Source organism: Panulirus ornatus, chromosome 58, assembly GCF_036320965.1.
Source record: "Panulirus ornatus isolate Po-2019 chromosome 58, ASM3632096v1, whole genome shotgun sequence".
Lineage (NCBI taxonomy): Eukaryota > Metazoa > Arthropoda > Malacostraca > Decapoda > Palinuridae > Panulirus > Panulirus ornatus.
The window spans coordinates 1,369,256-1,391,039 of record NC_092281.1 but is presented as its reverse complement, the minus strand read 5'-3'; the positions used below and the strand labels follow the sequence as shown (position 1 = coordinate 1,391,039).

The 21,784-nt window shown below is 41.9% G+C and overlaps 1 protein-coding gene across 2 annotated transcripts in view; it reads right to left on the bottom strand.

Moving 5' to 3' along the window:
* The window catches only part of LOC139766844 (uncharacterized), a 38,537-nt gene extending 29,166 nt beyond the window's left edge, over positions 1-9,371 (bottom strand). The window contains exons 1-2 of one of the 2 annotated variants that reach the window (XM_071695795.1): positions 9,235-9,371; positions 4,045-4,069 (exon numbers count right to left, since the gene is read on the bottom strand). In XM_071695795.1, the coding sequence (XP_071551896.1) occupies positions 4,045-4,069; positions 9,235-9,303 (94 nt within the window). In that variant the 5' untranslated portion in view covers positions 9,304-9,371. Of the gene's footprint in view, positions 1-4,044; positions 4,070-5,921; positions 6,175-9,234 lie in introns of those variants that run through there. The other variant, XM_071695794.1, reaches the window with a different exon arrangement.
* Positions 9,372-21,784: the final 12,413 nt, after the last annotated feature.

Below are 21,784 nucleotides of genomic sequence, written 5' to 3'. Positions count from 1 at the left end.
AGGTTGAAGATAGGATTATAAAGAAGCATCGTCTGGTACAGATCCTGTAGGACTAGATCGTCTGATACAGATCGTGTAGTACTAGATCGTCTCTACAGACTGTGTTTAGTGCCTTTATTTAGTATTACATCAAATATGATAATAGAAGATACAATGATATTTCTCGTAGTGAAGGAGTTACTGGTAATAACTGAATTAGCGTAACTCCAGTCAATACATTGGTCTTAATTTCTAACATGGTTGAACATAGCATAAACATCGCTATACCAAACTTTTGAGCATAGTATTCTCCATTGAATTGAAATACGCAGTCTTTTATATACAATTCTATCAATTCAATAAACATATTGATTTACCTTCAGCAAAAATAATACTATAGAGAATATCTTAATCAAAATCTTAACAGAAAACTCTGTGGGCTGTGTATACACAATACCTTGTAAAAATTGTAATATGATTTATGTTGGGCAGACTGGTAAGGATCTTTATGTTAGACTTAAGTAACATAAATATAGTAGAAGAACAGGACAAGAAAGAAAATGCAATGTTAAATCATTTTTAAAATCATGACCATTGTTTTGACTAATAACGATAATTGAGTTATCAGCTAAAATTCCTTTACCACAGGAAATATCATTGGATCTTCAATTATCGAATACACAAAGAATTGTAACATTGATATTAGTAAAGATATTAGTAAAGGTCTATAAGAATTTGACAGATCTGTCGTAGGCAAAATTTGTAAACAGTTCCCTTTCCTGTCCACATAATGAAAAATTTATGACAGGCATTTGCTAAACCCGAACACCACCATCCGGTAACGCTTGGTTAGCAATGGCGTCTTAGCTATCAACTGACTGTTCTACGTCTTCTATCTCATTCTTGTGTCTCCCCTGACGATGTGATCATTACACGAAAGTGCACTTGGGAACTTATCGCGTTTCATTTTCTTCATGGTTATAGTGATGAGTGATTTGAATGCAAAGCTGAGTAATGTGGCAGTTGAGGGTATAATTGGTGTACATGGGGTGTTCAGTGTTGTAAATAGAAATGGTGAAGAGCTTGTAGATTTGTGTGCTGAAAGTTCACTGGTGATTGGGCATACCTGGTTTAAAAAGAGAGATATACATAAGTATACGTATGTAAGTAGGAGAGATGGCCAGCGAGCGTTATTGGATTACATGTTAATTGATAGGCGTGCGAAAGAGAGACTTTTGGATGTTAATATGCTGAGATTGGCAACTGGAGAGATATCTGATCATTATCTGGTGGAAGCGAAAGTGAACATATGTAGAGGTTTTCAAAAAAGAAGAGAGAATGTTGGGGTGAAGAGAGTGGTGAGAGTAAGTGAGCTTGGAAAGGAGACGTGTTTGAGAAAGTACCAGGAGAGATTGAGTGCAGAATGGAAAAAGGTGAGAGAAAATGACGTAAGGGGTGTGGGCGAGGAATGGAATGTATTTAGGGAAGCAGTGATGGCTTGCGCAAAAGATGTCTATGGCATGAGAAAGGTGGGATGTGGGCATATTAGAAAGGGTAGTGAGTGTTGGGATAAAGAAGTAAGATTGTTAATGAAAGAAGAGATAGGCATATGGACGATTTTTGCAGGGATATAGTGCAAATGACTTGGAGATGTATAAAAGAAAGAGGCAAGAGGTCAAGAGAAAGGTGCAAGAGGTGAAAAAGAGGGCAAATAAGAGTTGGGGTGAGAGAGTATCATTAGATTTAAGGGAGAGTAAAAAGATGTTTTGGAAAGAGGTAAATAAAGTGCGTAAGACAAGAGAACAAATGGGAACATCGGTAAAGGGGGCAAATGGGGAGGTGATAACAAGTAGTGTTGAAGTGATAGGGACATAGAGTGAGTATTTTGAGGGTTTGTTGAATGTGTTTAATGATAGAGTGGCAGATATAGGGTGTTTTGGTCGAGGTGGTGTGCGAAGTGAGAAGGTCAGGGAGAACGATTTGGTAAACAGAGAAGAGGTAGTGAAAGTTTTGCGGAAGATGAAAGCCTGCAAGGCGGCGGATTTGGATGGTATTGCTGTGGAATTTATCAAAAAAGGGGGTGACTGTGTTGTTGACTGGTTGGTGAGGATAATCATTGTATGTATGGTTCATGATGAATTGCCTTAGGATTGGCGGAATTCATGTATAGTGCCATTGTACAAAGGCAAAAGGGATATAGGTGAGTGTTCAAATTACAGAGGTATAAGTTTGTTGAGTATTCCTGGTAAATTATATGGGAGGGTATTGATTGAGAGGGTGAAGGCATGTACAGAGCATCAGATTGGGGAAGAGCAGTGTGGTTTCAGAAGTGGTAGAGGATGTGTGGATCAGGTGTTTGCTTTGAAGAATGTATGTGAGAAATACTTAGAAAAGCAAATGAATTTGTATGTAGCATTTATGGATCTGGAGAAGGCATTTGATAGAGATGCTCTGTGGAAGGTATTAAGAGTATATGGTGTGGGATGTAAGTTGCTAGAAGCAGTGAATTTTTTTTTTTTATATCGAGGATGTAAGGCATGTGTACGAGTCGGAAGAGAGGAAAGTGAATAGTTCCCAGTGAATGTCGGTTTGCGGCAGGGGTGTGTGATGTCTCCATGGTTGTTTAATATGTTTATGGATGTGGTTGTTAGAGAGGTGAATGCAAGAGTTTTGAAAAGAGAGGCAAGTATACAGTCTGTCATGGATGAGAGGGCCTGGGAGGGGAGTCAGTTGTTGTTCGCTGATGATACAGCACTGGTGGCTGATTAGGGTGAGAAACTGCAGAAGCTGGTGACTGAGTTTGGTAAAGTGTGTGAAAGAAGAAATCTGAGAATAAATGTGAATAAAAGCAAGGTTATTGGGTTCAGTAGGGTTGAGGGACAAGTAAATTCGGAGGTAAGTTTGAATGGAGAAAAACTGGAGGAAATGAAGTATTTTAGATATATGGGAGTGGATTTGGCAGTGGATGGAACCATGGAAGCGGAAATGAGTCACATGGTTGGGGAGGGGGTGAAGGTTGTGGGAGCGTTGAAGAATGTGTGAAAGGCGAGAACGTTATCTCGAAGAGCAAAAATGTGTATAGTTTGATGGAATAGTGTTTCCAACAATGTTATATGGTTGTGAGGCATGGGCGATAGATAGGATTTTGCGGAGGAGGGTGGATGTGTTAGATATGAGATGTTTGAGGGCAATATGTGGTGTCAGGTGGTTTGATTGGGCAAGTAATGAAAGGGTAAGAGAGATGTGTGGTAATAAAAAGAGTGGTTGAGAGAGCAGAAGAGGGTGTATTGAAACAGTTTGGTCACATGGAGAGAATGAGTGAGGACAGATTGACCAAGAGGATATATGTCTCAGAGGTGGAGGGAACGAGGAGAAGTGGGAGACCAAATTGGAGGTGGAAGGATGGAGTGAAAAAGATTTTGAGTGATCGGGGCCTGAAGATACAGGAGGGTGAAAGATGTGCAAGGAATAGAGTGAATCGGAACGATTTGGTACACCGGGGTCGACGTGCTGTCAATGGACTGAACCAGGGCAGTGAAACATGTGGGGTAAACCATGGAAAGTTGTGTGGAGCCTGGATGTGGAAAGGGAGCTGTGGTTTCGGGCATTATTGCATGACAGCTAGAGAATGAGCGTGAACGAATGTGGCCTTTGTTGTCTTTTCCTAGCGCTACCTCGCGCGCACGCAGGGGTAGGGGGGTGTCATTTCATGTGTGGCGGGATGGCGGCAAGAATGGATGAAGGCACTATGTATGAATATGTATATGTGTACATATGTATATGTCTGTGTATGTATATGTATCTATACGTTGAAATGTATAGGTATGTATATGTGTGTGTGTGTGGGTGTTTATGTTTATACATGTGTATGTGGGTGGGTTGGGCCATTCTTTCGTCTGTTTCCTTGCGCTACCTCGCTAACGCAGTAGACAGCGACAAAATAGTAAAAAAGATAATATGATATATATATATATATATATATATATATATATATATATATATATATATATATATATATATGTATGTATATATACTTTACTGTTCAGTGCACAAGGAATTGCTTACCGTCTTGTCTGCCTTCACCGCCATCCTGCAAAAGAAGAAACGATATTGTTACTAACATAAAGTGACTCAAAATTCTAAGATTATATATATATATATATATATATATATATATATATATATATATATATATATATATTTTCCCTGGGGATAGGGGAGAAAGAATACTTCCCACGTATTCCCTGCGTGTCGTAGAAGGCGACTAAAAGGGAAGGGAGCGGGGGCTGGAAATCCTCCCCTCTCGGTTTTTTTTTTTTTTTTTTTCCAAAAGAAGGAACAGAGAAGAGGGCCAGGTGAGGATATTCCCTCAAAGGCCCTGTCCTCTGTTCTTAACGCTACCTCGCTATCGCGGGAAATGGCGATATATATATATATATATATATATATATATATATATATATATATATATATATATATATATATATATATATATGGGTGCTGTTTTTTTTTTTCATGTGTGGCAGAGTGGCGACGGGGTTGGATGAAGTAAGTAAGTATGAATATGTACATGTGTATATATGAATATGTCTGTGTATGTATATGAATGTATACGTTGAAATGCATAGGTATGTAAATGTGCGTGTGTGGGCGTTTATGTATATACATGTGTATGTAGGTGGGTTGGGCCATTTCTTGCGCTACCTCGCTAGCGCGGGAGACGGCAACTACGGGACAATAATGAAAAGAGAAAAAATATATATGTGTATGTTTATTCATAATTTGTCGCTGTCTCCCGCGTTAGCGAGGTAGCGCAAGGAAACAGACGAATGGCCCAACCTACCCAGATGCACATGTATACGAACTAAGTGCATATGAACGCGCACCTTCACAGAACATACAAACCTCCAACAGCCAGGATCGAACCCGGGACCCCTGTGCAACAGGCGGGAGCGCTACCGCTAGGCTATGATCGCCACTGATAGGGAAATGACTATTCGAATACTGTGTACTCGAATACACCTTCGTCTCACGTTGGTGAGCAACGGGGTCTACACTGGTCATTTCCCATCAGGCTCACACAGCCAGCAGATAGCATTTTGCCGAACCTAACTGCACAACGCGGAGGTATATGAATGCACAGGGGTCCCGGGTTCGATCCTGGCTGTTGGAGGTTTGTATGTCCTATAAAGGTGCGCGTTCACATGCACTTTGTTCGTATTCATATACCTCCGCGTTGTACAGTTAGGTTCGGTAAAATGCTATCTGCAGGCCGCGTTGTACAGTTAGGTTCGTTAACATGCTATCTGCTGGCTGTGTGAGCCTAATGGGAAATGACCGGTAATATATATATATATATATATATATATATATATATATATATATATATATATATATATATATATATACTTCCTCATTGCATTCGATGCCTTAGCCCTCATATTGAATGGGGTTCTATAAGAGCGTAGTTGCACACACACACACACACACACACACAGAATAGCAAAACAAAACCATCAAAATCAAAGTAGGTTTTAGATGCAGAGATATCTAAACTAAACAATCATCTGTATATGTTGAACACATTTATAAGAAATGAGCAGTTATTGTACATTTACATATGTGAAAACATAGGCTGTTGTTTTCTTATGAATATTTGTACAAACTGAACAGCCATTTTCATATACTTGTCTGTCTCACATGACGAGGGCCTTCTTTTTACAAGCTAAAACATTCATTTACACAGTAAAACATGTATACACTAGATAGTCATGTTGACACAGCACGTCCCAGCAAAACTCAGACTTTCCTGTCATGTTCAGACTGACCTAGACACATTCACAGTCACATATCATCAGTTCAGACAGTCACGTCTGGACACACACATCTGTACACATTGGACACGTCATATCCACAGTGGGTATAGAGGTATGAGGCATTACCATATCCGGGCCCCGAGCTGGAGCCTGCTGATATAAGCTGATAGTGAACCCGCTGAGGCAAAATGATGATAAGACGACATGCACTGGATGGTCATGTTCCCAGGCTAGGATGTTTACTGCTGGAGAGTGACATTGTAGGTCAAGTTGATGACGTATTGACTGCAGGAGGGGGACATTGTAGGTCAAGTTGATGACGTATTGACTGCAGGAGGGGGACATTGTAGGTCAAGTTGATGACGTATTGATGACGTTTCGTCCAGAACAACACACGTATACAAAAAGAAATAAATTGTGCCAATAAAGAATTTATTCTATTTCTTTTTTTTTTTTCTTCAGTGAAATCTTATGTTCTTTGCACTTCGTGGAAGTGTTGATGATTCTGGGTCTGGAAATGGTGGGGCGTATTTGGAGGTCTTAGTTCATACACGCATGTGCGTCACACGAGTAACAGAGAGAGAGAGAGAGAGAGAGAGAGAGAGAGAGAGAGAGAGAGAGAGAGAGAGAGAGAGAGAGAGAGAGAGAGAGCTCTCCTCATCCACCATAGCACTCCAGGTGTTTTTCGTTAGGAGAGAGAGAGAGAGAGAGAGAGAGAGAGAGAGAGAGAGAGAGAGAGAGAGAGAGAGAGCTCTCCTCATCCACCATAGCACTCCAGGTGTTTTTCGTTAGGGGGACACACACACACACACACACACACTGGCCGAAACGCGTCTGTGTTGTTAACAAATGATAACTGTTCATCTATTCACCAATTAGAGTCCACAGGAGGAATGCAGAGGGGCAGATCACATTGTCCTGCACACTAACAGAATGAAGGAGTATAACTTGCACTTCTTTCACATATGAAGCAACCCCTGAGGAAGAAAGTAGACTGTGTAACCCTGAGGAAGGAAGTAGACTGTGTAACCCTGAGGAAGGAAGTAGACTGTGTAACCCTGAGGAAGGAAGTAGACTGTGTAACCCTGAGGAAGGAAGTAGACTGTGTAACCCTGAGGAAGGAAGTAGACTGTGTAACCCTGAGGAAGGAAGTAGACTGTGTAACCCTGAGGAAGAAAGTAGACTGTGTAACCCTGAGGTAGGAAGTAGACTGTGTAACCCTGAGGAAGGAAGTAGACTGTGTAACCCTGAGGAAGGAAGTAGACTGTGTAACCCTGAGGAAGGAAGTAGACTGTGTAACCCTGAGGAAGGAAGTAGACTGTGTAACCCTGAGGAAGGAAGTAGACTGTGTAACCCTGAGGAAGGAAGTAGACTGTGTAACCCTGATGAAGGAAGTAGACTGTGTAACCCTGAGGAAGGAAGTAGACTGTGTAACCCTGAGGAAGGAAGTAGACTGTGTAACCCTGAGGAAGGAAGTAGACTGTGTAACCCTGAGGAAGGAAGTAGACTGTGTAACCCTGAGGAAGGAAGTAGACTGTGTAACCCTGAGGAAGAAAGTAGACTGTGTAACCCTGATGAAGGAAGTAGACTGTGTAACCCTGAGGAAGGAAGTAGACTGTGTAACCCTGAGGAAGGAAGTAGACTGTGTAACCCTGAGGAAGGAAGTAGACTGTGTAACCCTGATGAAGGAAGTAGACTGTGTAACCCTGAGGAAGAAAGTAGACTGTGTAACCCTGAGGTAGGAAGTAGACTGTGTAACCCTGAGGAAGGAAGTAGACTGTGTAACCCTGAGGAAGGAAGTAGACTGTGTAACCCTGAGGAAGGAAGTAGACTGTGTAACCCTGAGGAAGGAAGTAGACTGTGTAACCCTGAGGAAGGAAGTAGACTGTGTAACCCTGAGGAAGGAAGTAGACTGTGTAACCCTGAGGAAGGAAGTAGACTGTGTAACCCTGAGGAAGGAAGTAGACTGTGTAACCCTGAGGAAGGAAGTAGACTGTGTAACCCTGAGGAAGGAAGTAGACTGTGTAACCCTGAGGAAGGAAGTAGACTGTGTAACCCTGAGGAAGGAAGTAGACTGTGTAACCCTGAGGAAGGAAGTAGACTGTGTAACCCTGATGAAGGAAGTAGACTGTGTAACCCTGAGGAAGGAAGTAGACTGTGTAACCCTGAGGTAGGAAGTAGACTGTGTAACCCTGAGGAAGGAAGTAGACTGTGTAACCCTGAGGAAGGAAGTAGACTGTGTAACCCTGAGGAAGGAAGTAGACTGTGTAACCCTGAGGAAGGAAGTAGACTGTGTAACCCTGAGGAAGGAAGTAGACTGTGTAACCCTGAGGAAGGGAGTAGACTGTGTAACCCTGAGGTAGGAAGTAGACTGTAACCCTGAGGAAGGAAGTAGACTGTGTAACTCTGAGGTAGGAAGTAGACTGTGTAACCCTGAGGAAGGAAGTAGACTGTGTAACCCTGAGGAAGGAAGTAGACTGTGTAACCCTGAGGAAGGAAGTAGACTGTGTAACCCTGAGGAAGGAAGTAGACTGTGTAACCCTGAGGAAGGAAGTAGACTGTGTAACCCTGAGGAAGGAAGTAGACTGTGTAACCCTGAGGAAGGAAGTAGACTGTGTAACCCTGAGGAAGGAAGTAGACTGTGTAACCCTGAGGAAGGAAGTAGACTGTGTAACCCTGAGGAAGGAAGTAGACTGTGTAACCCTGAGGAAGGAAGTAGACTGTGTAACCCTGAGGAAGGAAGTAGACTGTGTAACCCTGAGGAAGGAAGTAGACTGTGTAACCCTGAGGAAGGAAGTAGACTGTGTAACCCTGAGGAAGGAAGTAGACTGTGTAACCCTGAGGTAGGAAGTAGACTGTGTAACCCTGAGGAAGGAAGTAGACTGTGTAAGTATGAGCAGCGAACCTGTGACTGATCAAGGTTTTGCGTGTTATCATTAAGACTCTCTCTCTCTCTCTCTCTCTCTCTCTCTCTCTCTCTCTCTCTCTCTCTCTCTCTCTCTCTCTCTCTCTCTCTCTCTCCAGTGCAGCCCTTGTCGTATGTGTTATATTCCTGACTCGCATTATGACGACATAACCAATAGGATCACTGGGGCCGAACCAAGTCAGACACGAAGCTGCGACGGTGACACAGAACTGAAGAGATGCACAGACGGGCCCGTGAGCCAAGCTTACACGAAGCTGCGACGGTGACACAGAACTGAAGAGATGCACAGACGGCCCCGTGAGCCAGGCTTACACGAAGCTGCGACGGTGACACAGAACTGAAGAGATGCACAGACGGCCCCGTGAGCCAGGCTTACACGAAGCTGCGACGGTGACACAGAACTGAAGAGATGCACAGACGGCCCGTGAGCCAAGCTTACACGAAGCTGCGACGGTGACACAGACACCCAGTGACACTTGGCCACGACCAACATTGAGACGCAGTGAGGCTAACCTGAAGTTGGAGGGCGTGGGTGGACGCCCACACCGCCAGCAGGATCAAGAAGCCCCCAGGTCGTCCCATCCTCAGTGCCCTACGTCCGTGGATGAAGCGGGACTTGCCCTCCTCACTGGGGACACTGACGGCGCCCCTCAGTTCTTATCATTTGCTGATAACGCGATGACGTAGATGGCGCTTATCTCTGATAAATGATCTTTAGCAAGATTAAGAAATTATTTCGTTATCATGTAATTGGTAAATTAGGAAGAAATTCAGTATATCTATATAACTAATAAGAGACGACACTTACTGCCCACACAGCCACGACAGATGACACTGCTTGCCCACAGCCACGACAGATGACGCTGCCTGCCCACAGCCACGACAAGATGACACTGCCTGCCCACAGCCATGCACGCACATATACTCATATACATACACATACACAGACATTACATATATACCGTTGTACATATTCATACTTGCTTGCCTTCAACTATTCCTGGCGCTACCCCGCCCCAGAGGAAACAGCATCGCTACCTCCTACTTCAGCGAGGTAGCGCCAAAAAAACAAAAGAAAGGCCACATTCGTTCACACTCAGTCTGTAGCTGTCATGTAATAATGCACCGAAACCACAGCTCCCTTTCCACATCCAGGCCCCACAAACCTTTCCATGGTTTACCACAGACGCTTCACATGCCCTGGTTCAGTTCATATATGGGGATGAAATAGAAAAGAAGGGACTCCCTAAACAGGAAGATGAGATCAACAAATTACCCAGTGAAATATCTCATAGTAGAGAGGGTCACACAGGGCCGGCATGGGTTCTCTGTGGTCACTTCACAGGGAGGAAGTTGATCCTGTGTTGTCTGTCGCTGGAAGTGTCTGTGTCACCGATAACTTCCACAGTCTTAAATACAAAGAAAGTACACAGATATGGGAGGATGGCAGCTAACGAGAAAGGCTATGTAACTATAAGAATGATTGTATAAATATGATGTATGTCGATGTTAAGGCTAAGGATCTCGAGAGTGTGCTATGCAGATATGATTATCGTTTTCTTTAGCTATGAGTCTTTTCTATATCAAACGTTGATCTGCCAGCTTATTTGAACATAGATTAACCAGTGTGGATGGCTTAGACTATGTTGTTTTGGTATATTACGGCTAATTTCGGAGTTTGAGGAAGGTTTGTCACACCCTCATGAAAAGTGGTTAAGAACGTTTGCAGTAGTGATCCCAGTAAAAAAGAAAATCTGGAAGTAAATGACAGAAAACTATTAAATTTTAAGGATGACCTGTGAAATATTGATGACAGAAAATGACAGACAACTATTTCATTTCAAGGATAACATTTACAAAATATTGATGATAGAAAACGACAGAAAACTTTGATTATTAGGATTTCTTGTAAGATATTGATGATAGATTACTTTTAATGTAACCCCGCTTAAGGCAATAAACGGATTTTCTGATATTCTAAGAAAATCAAATCTCAATTTGGTGTCAGATAAAGATTAATCTTGAAAAGAGGTTCGAAGCGCAATGAAAGTCTGATATATGAAAGATTAGACAAAAGAAACTCAAAGGAGATTCCTCGGCCCCTGTGTGATTGCATATGTAGTAGACGTAGGCAAAGTGTAATGTGAGAAAACCTTTTGTCTTTTTTTGTGTGTAATTTTGAAAATATTTGAATATATTTCAGATACTTTCCAGTAGAGTTCTGTTTTGGGTGTCTAAGTCAACAGAAATCTCTCTCTCTCTCTCTCTCTCTCTCTCTCTCTCTCTCTCTCTCTCTCTCTCTCTCTCTCTCTCTCTCTCTCAATACCTAATCAGAAGGCCAGCACGAGCGAACCTCAGAAATGCGAAGACGCTAACCATATATACAGAGAGCGTGTAGGGTCTGAGAATTATATCAACACTTGAAATGATGAAAAAGGGTATTCCATCCCTATTGGTCATTCCAACGTGTGGGTCTTCATGGTCCCCAGGCAGTCCATAGGCTGGAAGCAAAGACCTAACCCAGAGAGTAGGAGGGTGGGTCTGTGGAGCGGGGAAGACCTAACCCAGAGAGTAGGAGGGTGGGTCTGTGGAGCGGGGAAGACCTAACCCAGAGAGTAGGAGGGTGGGTCTGTGGAGCGGGGAAGACCTAACCCAGAGAGTAGGAGGGTGGGTCTGTGGAGCGGGGAAGACCTAACCCAGAGAGTAGGAGGGTGGGTCTGTGGAGCGGGGATGTGGGTGAGGGGCTACCCCACCCGCGTCTCCTCACGGTCTTGGCAGCCTAGTGGTAGCAGAGAGGAGTTCCCTGAAGGAGTTTTTCTTCTTAAATCTTTGTCTTTCTTTCCCACATGCGATTGAGATAAGTCTGTTGGGGAGGTAAAAAGCAGATGTGTCACTGGAAAGCTTCGTAATAAACCCCAGTAAACTATATTTATTTATCTAAGATATTATGTCATTCCGATACTTTTAACACAAGAATTACCTCAAGTTGTGGGCATTTGAGATATATGTCAGATGCCTCAGAAAATGCTGTACCTAAACAGTGGATATGATAAAGGAACTTCTGTCATCAGTGGTGGACAGGAGACAGACAGATCCCATTCACACTGTCTGTGGCTCTGGTACAGACAGAGTTAGACTGTTGCTCATAAAATACATAACTGTCATGGCTTCCAGATGGATCGTGATGAGGCGATGATGTGAACCGAAATTATAGCTACTTGATACATCAGTGCAGCACCAAGCTGAGACATTAGCAAACCTGTAATAGACAACCGAAGACCTGATTCGTCTGATAATCTTCATAATAATGACCGACCAACTTGTGGGAACAGCGTTTGGCCTCGAATCAGGCGAAATGCTTTTTCTCCAACGAGATGGTTAACATATGGAACGATTTACCAATCAGTGCGGCTGAAAACAGTGCTAGAGATACGTTTAAGAACAAGATATTTCGCTTCAAGTCCAAACTAACCTTATTTATGCTTTTATAGTCACACAGACAATATGTAGGCTATCCTCTGTGAATTACCTGTATATCTACGAACTTTTTTCATGCTTATCTTTGAGTTTCTGATAACTTCCACTGTCACAAACAGCCTCGGAAACACCTGGTGGTTTGGAGAGGTTTGAATTCCTTTATATTCCTATTATTTGTGGGAGCTTTCGCTACCTCTGCCACACTGGAGTGAATCCCACAGATTTGTCCAGCAAATGAGCACACTGCAGATGGTACAGCCTCGAGCAGCCGTGGCATGAAGGAGGACTGGGTGATGGTTGGAGAGAGTGAGGAGAGGACCAATGTGTTCGAGCGGCTCTTGGTAAGTCTGGCTACCTTGTGGTGAGCATACTTCAACCAAACGATGACCAAAGCATGATTATTACCTTCCATAAACATCAATAGATACACCAGACGAGGTCAAGGATAGGTTTGACGGAACTTGGGGTTCTATGTCTTTGACCGAGTCTGTATACATGGAAACGAAAGCATATCTAATACGGAGGATTTGATCTTTTACGTCCATAAAATCTAACCTTTTGTTTTTCAGGAATGTAATCCCGTCCCAGCCATGAGAGAGAGAGAGAGAGAGAGAGAGAGAGAGAGAGAGAGAGAGAGAGAGAGAGAGAGAGATGCGTTTGTTTATCCTGATGAAAAGACATCATGATTTTCAGGGACCAAAATATAGCACCCCTTCAGTTTGGACTGATGGAGCTATTACCAAGGAAAGGAAGCTGGGGACGTGAAAACCGAGTTTGTATTTTGTAATGCAAAAAGGCATTGTTGTCATTGCAAAGGCATCCTGTATCTACCTATAGCCAGTGTGATGGAAATTGTTAATGCAGCAAAAACAGAGGTGAAATCAAACAGGATTTGACAAAGGTGTTCCATTTCCATGCAACCATGGCGCGCAACAAAGAATGGAAAGTTTAATGACACGTTTGTTTTATCGTATTTGTTCGACGTCATCTGCATTATGGGGGTTGGATGTGAGGTATCTGCAGTAATCAGACAACGATCCTTTCCCAAACAACTGATTGCAATAGCTTCATGATAACGACTGGACTCAGGAAAGTCCGCAACGGTCTGCCTCGCGCGGTATGTGGACCACATGTGAAAAGCATTTTCACTCTTTCGTCTGCAGGTAAATACACTAACTGACGACCCCCCATGCAATTATATATATATATATATATATATATATATATATATATATATATATATATATATATATATATATATATATATATATATATATATTCCTATGAGTCCACGGGGAAAATGAAACACGATAAGTTCCCAAGTGCACTTTCGTGTAATAATCACATCATCAGGGGAGACACATGAGAGAAATATAACAATCAGTTGATATACAACGAAGAGAGGTAACTAGGACGTCCTAGCTACGTCTCTTCGTTGTATATCAACTGACTGTTATATTTCTCTCTTGTGTCTCCCCTGATGATGTGACTATTACAGGAAAGTGCACTTGGGAACTTATCGTGTTTCATTTTCCCCGTGGACTCATAGGAATATATATATATATATATATATATATATATATATATATATATATATATATATATATATATATATATATATTGGTTATTCTGTATGCTTCAGTAGAAGGAAGAACCTGTTAATTTTCACATCCACCATGTGATGAACGTCTGTATAGTTGGGAGTAGACTTCAGGCAGGAGGTTTGTCACGCTTCACACATATATCCCGAGACAGTGTCTCTCTCAGCAGAGGTGCATGACCAGCCTTACATCAGTTTACAAGTAACTCACTACTGTGGCTGTGGCCTGGCTTAACCCGTCCGTTCTATGCCACCAACAAAGGAATAGAGCCAGGACAAGATGACCCACCTTCTCGCACAATTAACCAGTTGACACAGAACTGCAGGCAATGTCTTGTGAACCCATGTTTAGGGTCCTAGAAACAACTTGAAAGAGATTTCGCTCTATGAAACTCCCCGATGATGAAGATTGCGATTTTCTCATCCATATGCGGGGAATATAATCCTTTATTTAATATCCTAGGAGACACAGGACAAAGATTGGGTACAGTACATCCCTGTCCGGGCGAGGCTCTCAACACAGAGGATAGCATAGGTCCAGCTGCTGTCCCCAGCGGGTGGACTGAGGGCAAATACTGAATCGAAGCTTCATATCCCTCCCGCCATCTCAACATGGCCATAATTAACCTCTCAGAAGCTCAGTAACTTTGACGATTTTTCTTCACAAGATGAACACCCAATGACGACCCTGGCTCGTGATGATAAGCGATCATTAATGGCTCCTAAATGACTTGATAATTTATGTAACGTTTTAAATGAACGAGTAATATGACTCCCAGCCAATAGCTTCACTTACCAGTTTCATTCTCGGTGTGTTGAGTCTGTCGCCTCTCACAAGAACTGTTCAGCACTTTACTTAATCGAAATTTCACATTTTTGTAAACATACGATAATAGTAAATTTAAGATGCAATTATTTTATGCTATTCCCATCGATATGGTATGAAAAAACACACGCTAACCACCCACACTCATGAACGAGCAGTGTCGAAGGTTCGTGTAAGGTTGAAGGCTTACGGTACTTCATATATTTGCATTGACGATTTTCGTAAATCACGAAGATTTGTATAGATTTATTACTAATCAAATAAACTTCCTGAATTGAGTTTTGTATCGGTTGTTATACTGTTCTAATAATCTGTTTGCTGTAAACCCACCAGAGATATGCGACTGAACTGGTAATGCGTTTCGATTATATTTTCTTTTTTAAAACGATCGAAGTTTTGGAAATGTTTCATATCAATTGCAGATGTTCGAAGCAGAGGAAGGCTTCGGAATTTTCCAGGTATTGTCATCGTGTGTGTGATTCACTTGTGTTTAGACCGGTCCCACCACAGAGGTGAAGTAGGAACGAACATGGTATCATATGACAGTTTATAATGGGATCTTGCTAAGTTGGTTTGGTTTCATTCATCTTTGCTTTCGGTGTTTTTAAGGAATCGAAGATCATAAGATTTATGATTCGAATAGATTGTTTGACTTTTATACACTGTATATGACTGGGTAGTGAACCTAAGTTCGAAGCTTCGCCAGGTTATCGGCCAAGCATATGATGCCACATCCTCCAGCCATGTTGATATGGTCGCCTGACACAGTGGAGAGATAATTGAAATCGGTCAGAGGTCGGGTGTAGCGGAGTGTGGTTCTGTGGTGGTGGTCTGGACTGCAGGCTCGGCCACATGTTAGCTAGGAGTCAATATAAGTGATTCATGCAGATATCGCGTTTGGTATTAGTCGATAAGATTATAAGGAACTCTTTTTATTACTTCCTCTTGGAAATGAGCTTTGAAATTATACAGAATTTACCCAACGCCATCAGACTCATCCTGCTAACTATAAATGATAAATGGGATAATGACATTACCTATTATCTGGCCAGCCGACATTTTTTTTTTTTTTGTTATTCCTACCCATTTTACCAGTTAATCAAATTTATCTTACGCCATACTAATTCATTATCTCAGACGCCGCTTGTCATCAAAAAATCATCAGATGAGTTTGTTTAAATCACGTTTTCTAACACCAGTGGCAAGCATTTTCCTGTCTAACGCTGACAAGGATAACAGGTTATTTATATGTGACACAGCGGACAAGATGCAATGATTTTAAGTTGCTTAACACATCATATGGGTACACTACATCTCACTATACACCAACGCCACCTTACAGCAAACACCATAATTGTGTTACAGGCAGTAAACTGTGAAATATAACAGGTAATGGTTGATGTGCTGCAAGATTACTTTTCCTTTTCCATGTTCTTAGACCTAACGGTGTTTAACGGCTTCCTGGGTAATTATATGGAGAGCCAAATGGTTAAGTAACCATTCAAATGCACCCTTTACCCTCACGTTGATGTCTGCCTCTGTGGGTGGAAAGGACAGGGCGTATGAGTATGTAATATGAATAAAGTAATAAAGAACGGTTTATTTGGATTAAGGCAGCCATCCGGCTGACACTTCACAGATGCGGTATTACAGATATTGCAGAACTGGGAGGCTATGATAGTGGCTTGTAAGCTAATCATATAAGAGCTTAAGATTAGGGCGAGCTGGGTATTTCCACACTGGATCAGTACATACGTGAGGTCTGTACATGTAGATAGCCAGGGTGACGGATATACAGGAATGCTTAGAGTATATAGTATGGTTTATACATCATGAACTTGATTGGACATTAAGTGATGAATAGTTACAGTAATATGGTAGTTGACATACCGCAGTGTAACAGAGAACTGAGTTGTTCACATGCCTAGCCACGCAAGTCGTGACGTTCACAAATGGTGGACATATGAGTGTTCTTTTCTCAGTCTGTAGGAAATCTGAGTGGAACAAGTCAGTTGTTGACGGTGTAGCAAATTTATGGGAGACGCTTACTTCCTTACTATCATTCTGCTGTGGACGGAGGAGTTAGGGTTGGTAGGTATACTGGTAGGGAGCTGATGGCGAGCTGTGGTAATCACTGAGTTAAGTTCCAAAATGAAATGGAGGACATCGACGATAATAGTTAGGCTTCACGAGATGATGTGGCACCACAGCTCATGCTCAGCAGCTGGGTTAAGGAGGCCTGGTCGAGGAAGATGTATGTAAAGAAATATTGGTTTAGTGCAACTATCGAATGGCTGGATTGGTCTAGGCGGGAGACAGTGAATGGCGATCGATTACAAAGATTTTAAAAGTATGTTTGATGCTACAAAAAAGATGGGAGAAGCTAGGCTTCATAAGTGTAAAAGCTTTCCATAGTGTGTAGATAGGTAATTACGCACACTTGCATTTTCAAGTACAGAAATATCACTTTTGGGTAAGTCCTAAAACGTCAAGATCAATACATAAAGGGTCTCCTTGGTGTAGTGGTTAGCATTATTGACCATGAGTCAACAAGGGTCCTCCAGGAGTCGGGCCCGCCTGGGTTCAAATCCTGGGCCTGGCAGTCGTCCCACACCTAACCCAAGTGTTCATCCTGCCCTTTGGACTGATCGATAAATGGGTACTTGACTGATGTGACAATGCAACATACAAATAGTATGAAGACAATATCCACCAAGTGATATTTATATGATGTCGGTATATACTCGTAGAAGATCTTTCCTGTCCTCAGCATGGAGACAAGACATTTATTTACTGTCATTCTTTCTCCATATTGGTGTAAACAACACAATGTCGTAGAAAAGAGGATTTGGCCTCGTAGCATATTATTTTACCACAACAAACAGCACGAAATTGTTGTGGCCTAGCCTTCATGGTTTGGCCTACTCCTGCTGACAATATGTTAACTATTCCAGCTCCATAGAAGGCTCCTAAGTATGTAGCACGTAGATCCTGATCATTATTGAAAATTATAAGCTAAATGAACGAGTGTGGCGAGGGAGAGGGAGAAATCAAACGACCGTCGGTGGAGAGAAGCCATGACCTTTGTCTGTTCCGGTCCCCCATGAAGGACAGAGATGGACGAGATAACATTGTATTCTCACGCCTGAGGAACTCCCTCCCAAGTTTTCACTTACTCAAGTCCCCCGTGGATGCTGTCATGGCAGCGAGTTTTCGTGAAGTTCATTGCATCGGGGCAGTCTACCTCGCCCTTTCACATTTAGGGCAACTGGACTTATTGCACTGTCATCTGGACGGTAATATTTCAATATTTCCATGGTCCCTGTTCCTCCGCCAGTCTCTATATGAATGTAGTTCATACATACGGTAGGACACTGACATCTCAGTAACTGCCATACTTGGAGACCCAAATTCATACTTTTCTCATGTCCATATGTCCAGTGAGACTGTATATGGCTTGAGAATCAAATGGTACACCTGAAGGAAATTTACGTGTCCAAGTTTATTCATCTGTTACTTTTACAAAGAATTCAAAGGAATTCAAACAGCAACAGACCACTGGGACCTTTCGAGGCTATTTGTGATAGTGGAAGATATCAGAAACTCAGTAAAAGTTAAAATGTTTGCAGATAATTCAAAGAGACTGCAAATTGTCACTGTGGATTAAGGAGGCACAGATAATGGAACTCATGGACTTGAAGCGAAATAAGTCGTGGACATGAAGCGAGATATTTATGAAGTCTATTCTTAAATGTATTTGTAGTGTTTCTTTCAACCTCTCTAATTAGGCAAACTATTCCATACGTTAAGAATCCTGTTAAAGAAAAAGTCCGTCGCCCCTTTTGAGGTAAATTGTGTGGTCATTACTGTGAGTGAAACCAGACGAACCAAGTCTTCATTTCTGAGCTGAATGGAATAAGTCGTTTAATCTGCTGTCTTATAGCATTTGTTTCTCAGCCTAGGAATCGTCTCTGTAGCTCGACCAAGCATTGCCTCCATTTTTTTTTTTCTTTTTTAGGTAGGATGACCAAAACTAAATGCAATACTCAAGATGTAGACGAACCAATGAATTTGACGGTCGTACCTATGAATCCAAGAATTATGTTCGCTCTTTTCACTGCTTCTGCTGTGCACTGCTTACTTGGTTTTAGGTCACCAGAGATTATACTTACCTAAGTTGCCTTTTCATTTTTGCTACTGACATGTAAAACTGCACTTATTGATATCATTATTCATTCGCCACTTATGAGCCAAGTCCGACAGTTTATCTATGTCAGTTTGAAGCTGTAGACGCTCAAGGTCATTGATTTATTTCCCAAGTTTGTGCGCACCATCAGTGAATTACGATTTTTTACAACGACATTTTAAACCTGAAGGTTTTCATGATCCTTCCATTCGATGATAATCAAGCAAACATATTTCTCGTACAACTTGTTGAGCATAGTTTATATTTCTGTTCTTGGCTGAGAGGACAGGTATTGTAGTCTTCCATGGATTATTAGGTGTTTCATTTGAACCATTGTACCGACTCCTTTGCTAAATATCTAATGTCTCTCCACAATCACAAATGTTTTATGTACGTATGGTCTAACCCTAAAGTACCCTCTCTGGAGATACAAGACAAAACTGCATAATATTACAGAAGGAAGCTTAGTCATTTGTATATCTAAATAACATAAAGTCTGTGGTCTTATCACCTGTTTTGGTTTTATTTCTGAGTTATTCTGAGTATTCCACGTCTCTCAAATGTTACCATCATCTGCACACATGAACTTAATCAAGTGTGACTTGAATCATTTACTTAAGTGAACCTCTTTGTTCAGGAAGGAATTAAGTTCATAAACCTGTGGCAGCATTTCTACATGCAGTCTGGTATATCGATAAAAGCTGCGCGTGACATCCACTGCACTATTATCTGATTTACTTCCTGGAATTATGAGATAGATGATGAATGGATAGTAGCGAGAAACGCTGAACTTGCCTCTGCCTGATGATAATGACAGTGAAGAATGTTGTCTCTTGGCAAAATGAGATGGGACTCTGGCGGCAGATGTGGTAAAAATATCGGCTCCCATGTCCCCTTCAGAAATGGATTCCTGCAGCTAATTTCCTGTTTGATGGTATCTTTATCAAAGCCTCTCTCACATGATTTACAACCGTGGGTCCACATCACTTGAACTTTCTCTACTGTCACACAACCATTTGATTTTCTATATGGTGTCTGCATTAACCAAGTCCTCAGTCATTCTGTTCCATTCATTAACCACTTTTACACTATAAAAGTATTTCTTTACATCTTAAGTTTTTATCTTAATCTTATGCTATGTCGTCTGGTTGTTCTATCCCTACATCTCTCGAAGAACTGTTCACTGTTCACCTCATAGATCTGTTTCAAAAACGCAAAGGTTGTGATCAGGCCACCCTTCACTTTTCTCTCTTCCAATGTGGGCAAATTTAAAGCCTTTGGCTTAATTCTAGTACCATATTTGTTGTCCTCTGAACTTTCTCCCTTAGTTCTTTGTGCTTCTCAAGGTTTGGTGACCAAACTTGAGAAGCATTTGTAGTTTTAGCCTTATATGGACAGTTGTGTGTGTGTGTGTGTGTGTGTGTGTGTGTGTTTGGTACTTGTATGTATGTCCCATCTTGTACTCCTATGTTTGTATGTACGCAAACATTCCCCAGCCTAGGCCAGGTACCTATTTATTGACCCTTCTCGAGGGGAGAGGATGAACATCTGGGTCGGGTGTAGGTTGACTGCCACGCCCAGGAATCGAACCCATGAGGAGGGTGATCTATGCACGTGGGGCCCCCATCCCTTGTACTCGCTTTACTATCATATACCTTTACCACATTTACCTGCAGTTGTTATACTTCATTTCGTCATGATGCTTATGCCAGCCATCTGCTGTTATGAGAGTATAAGGTCGACTCACATTTTTTCCCCAACATGCTGCGTGCTTACTTTATCTACATGTCCACGACCTGTTCACTGTCGACATCATTCAACTGGCTTGAAGACTATGATCAAATCACCCGTTGCTCTTTCATGGTGGGGAAGTTTTAGGTTAATGGCCTCTCATTGCTTCAGCTCTCTTGATCCTGGTACCACCTTTGCCTTCTTACTCTGAGCGTCTCTTATTATTTCGTTATGTGTCTTTAAGTTCGGTAGCTAAACACTAAAGGATATTCTAGTTTTGGTCTAATATTGGCTTGCTTAGTTTGCTGATAGTTCGTAATACATGGGCTAGTATGCGGTTCTAATACATGCCAGCAGAATGACTGCCCCACTGACAACGCGAGAGAATATCACTTATTTAAACTTTGATAACATCAATATCGAAACACCTTCTGTCATTGTGCCTCATCCTCATTATTACGTAGTTATGTGGGTCTGTTTCTTCGACCGGATAAAAGATCAAGATCAACTCTTGATATTTTTGTTGAGGATCTTTTATAAGTTGCTGACATCTTCCTCACTCTCTACATCTTGTCCTTTGACCTTAGTCGTCGATCATTTATAAGTTACTGACATCTTCCCTCGTGATCTTGAAATCATCAGTAAACATATACTCGGGTACGAGTCCAGTCCTCCTGGCAAACCATTTACATAATTCCAGATGAGCATTGATCCTATGGCTCACCACTTTTCACCTTGCATCCATTTTAACTAGGCTAGTCTGACACATCGTTCGTGGCTTTCCATTTAAATAATTTTCATCAATCGGAGGAGTTTTCCACCTTTCCCTGTCTGGGAGTCGAACGCTTTGAGATAGACAAAATCTTGTCAAGTTTAATGCCTCCAAGACCCAATTTTCTACCCATTTCTTTATCGAAAACTCCTCACGACTCTCGTTTCTCCTCTGACGGTTCTGTAATTTCACCTCTAGACTCAGTGAACATACTTGATATAACTGTAACATCCATTCTTCCTTGGAAGCCTCACATTACAGGAATATCTAAGTCTACCTCTAAGAAACTGGGTGTCCTGTTTAGATGTCGAGACTTTTCTTCTATACAGTTGCTCCGTTTATACATGGGATTGATCCGTCCATGTATGGAGTACTGCTCTCACATCTGGGATGGTTCTAGCTCTACATCCTTACTTGACACAGTTGAGTCGAAAGCGGTCCGACTTATAAACTGTCCCAGGCTAACCTCCA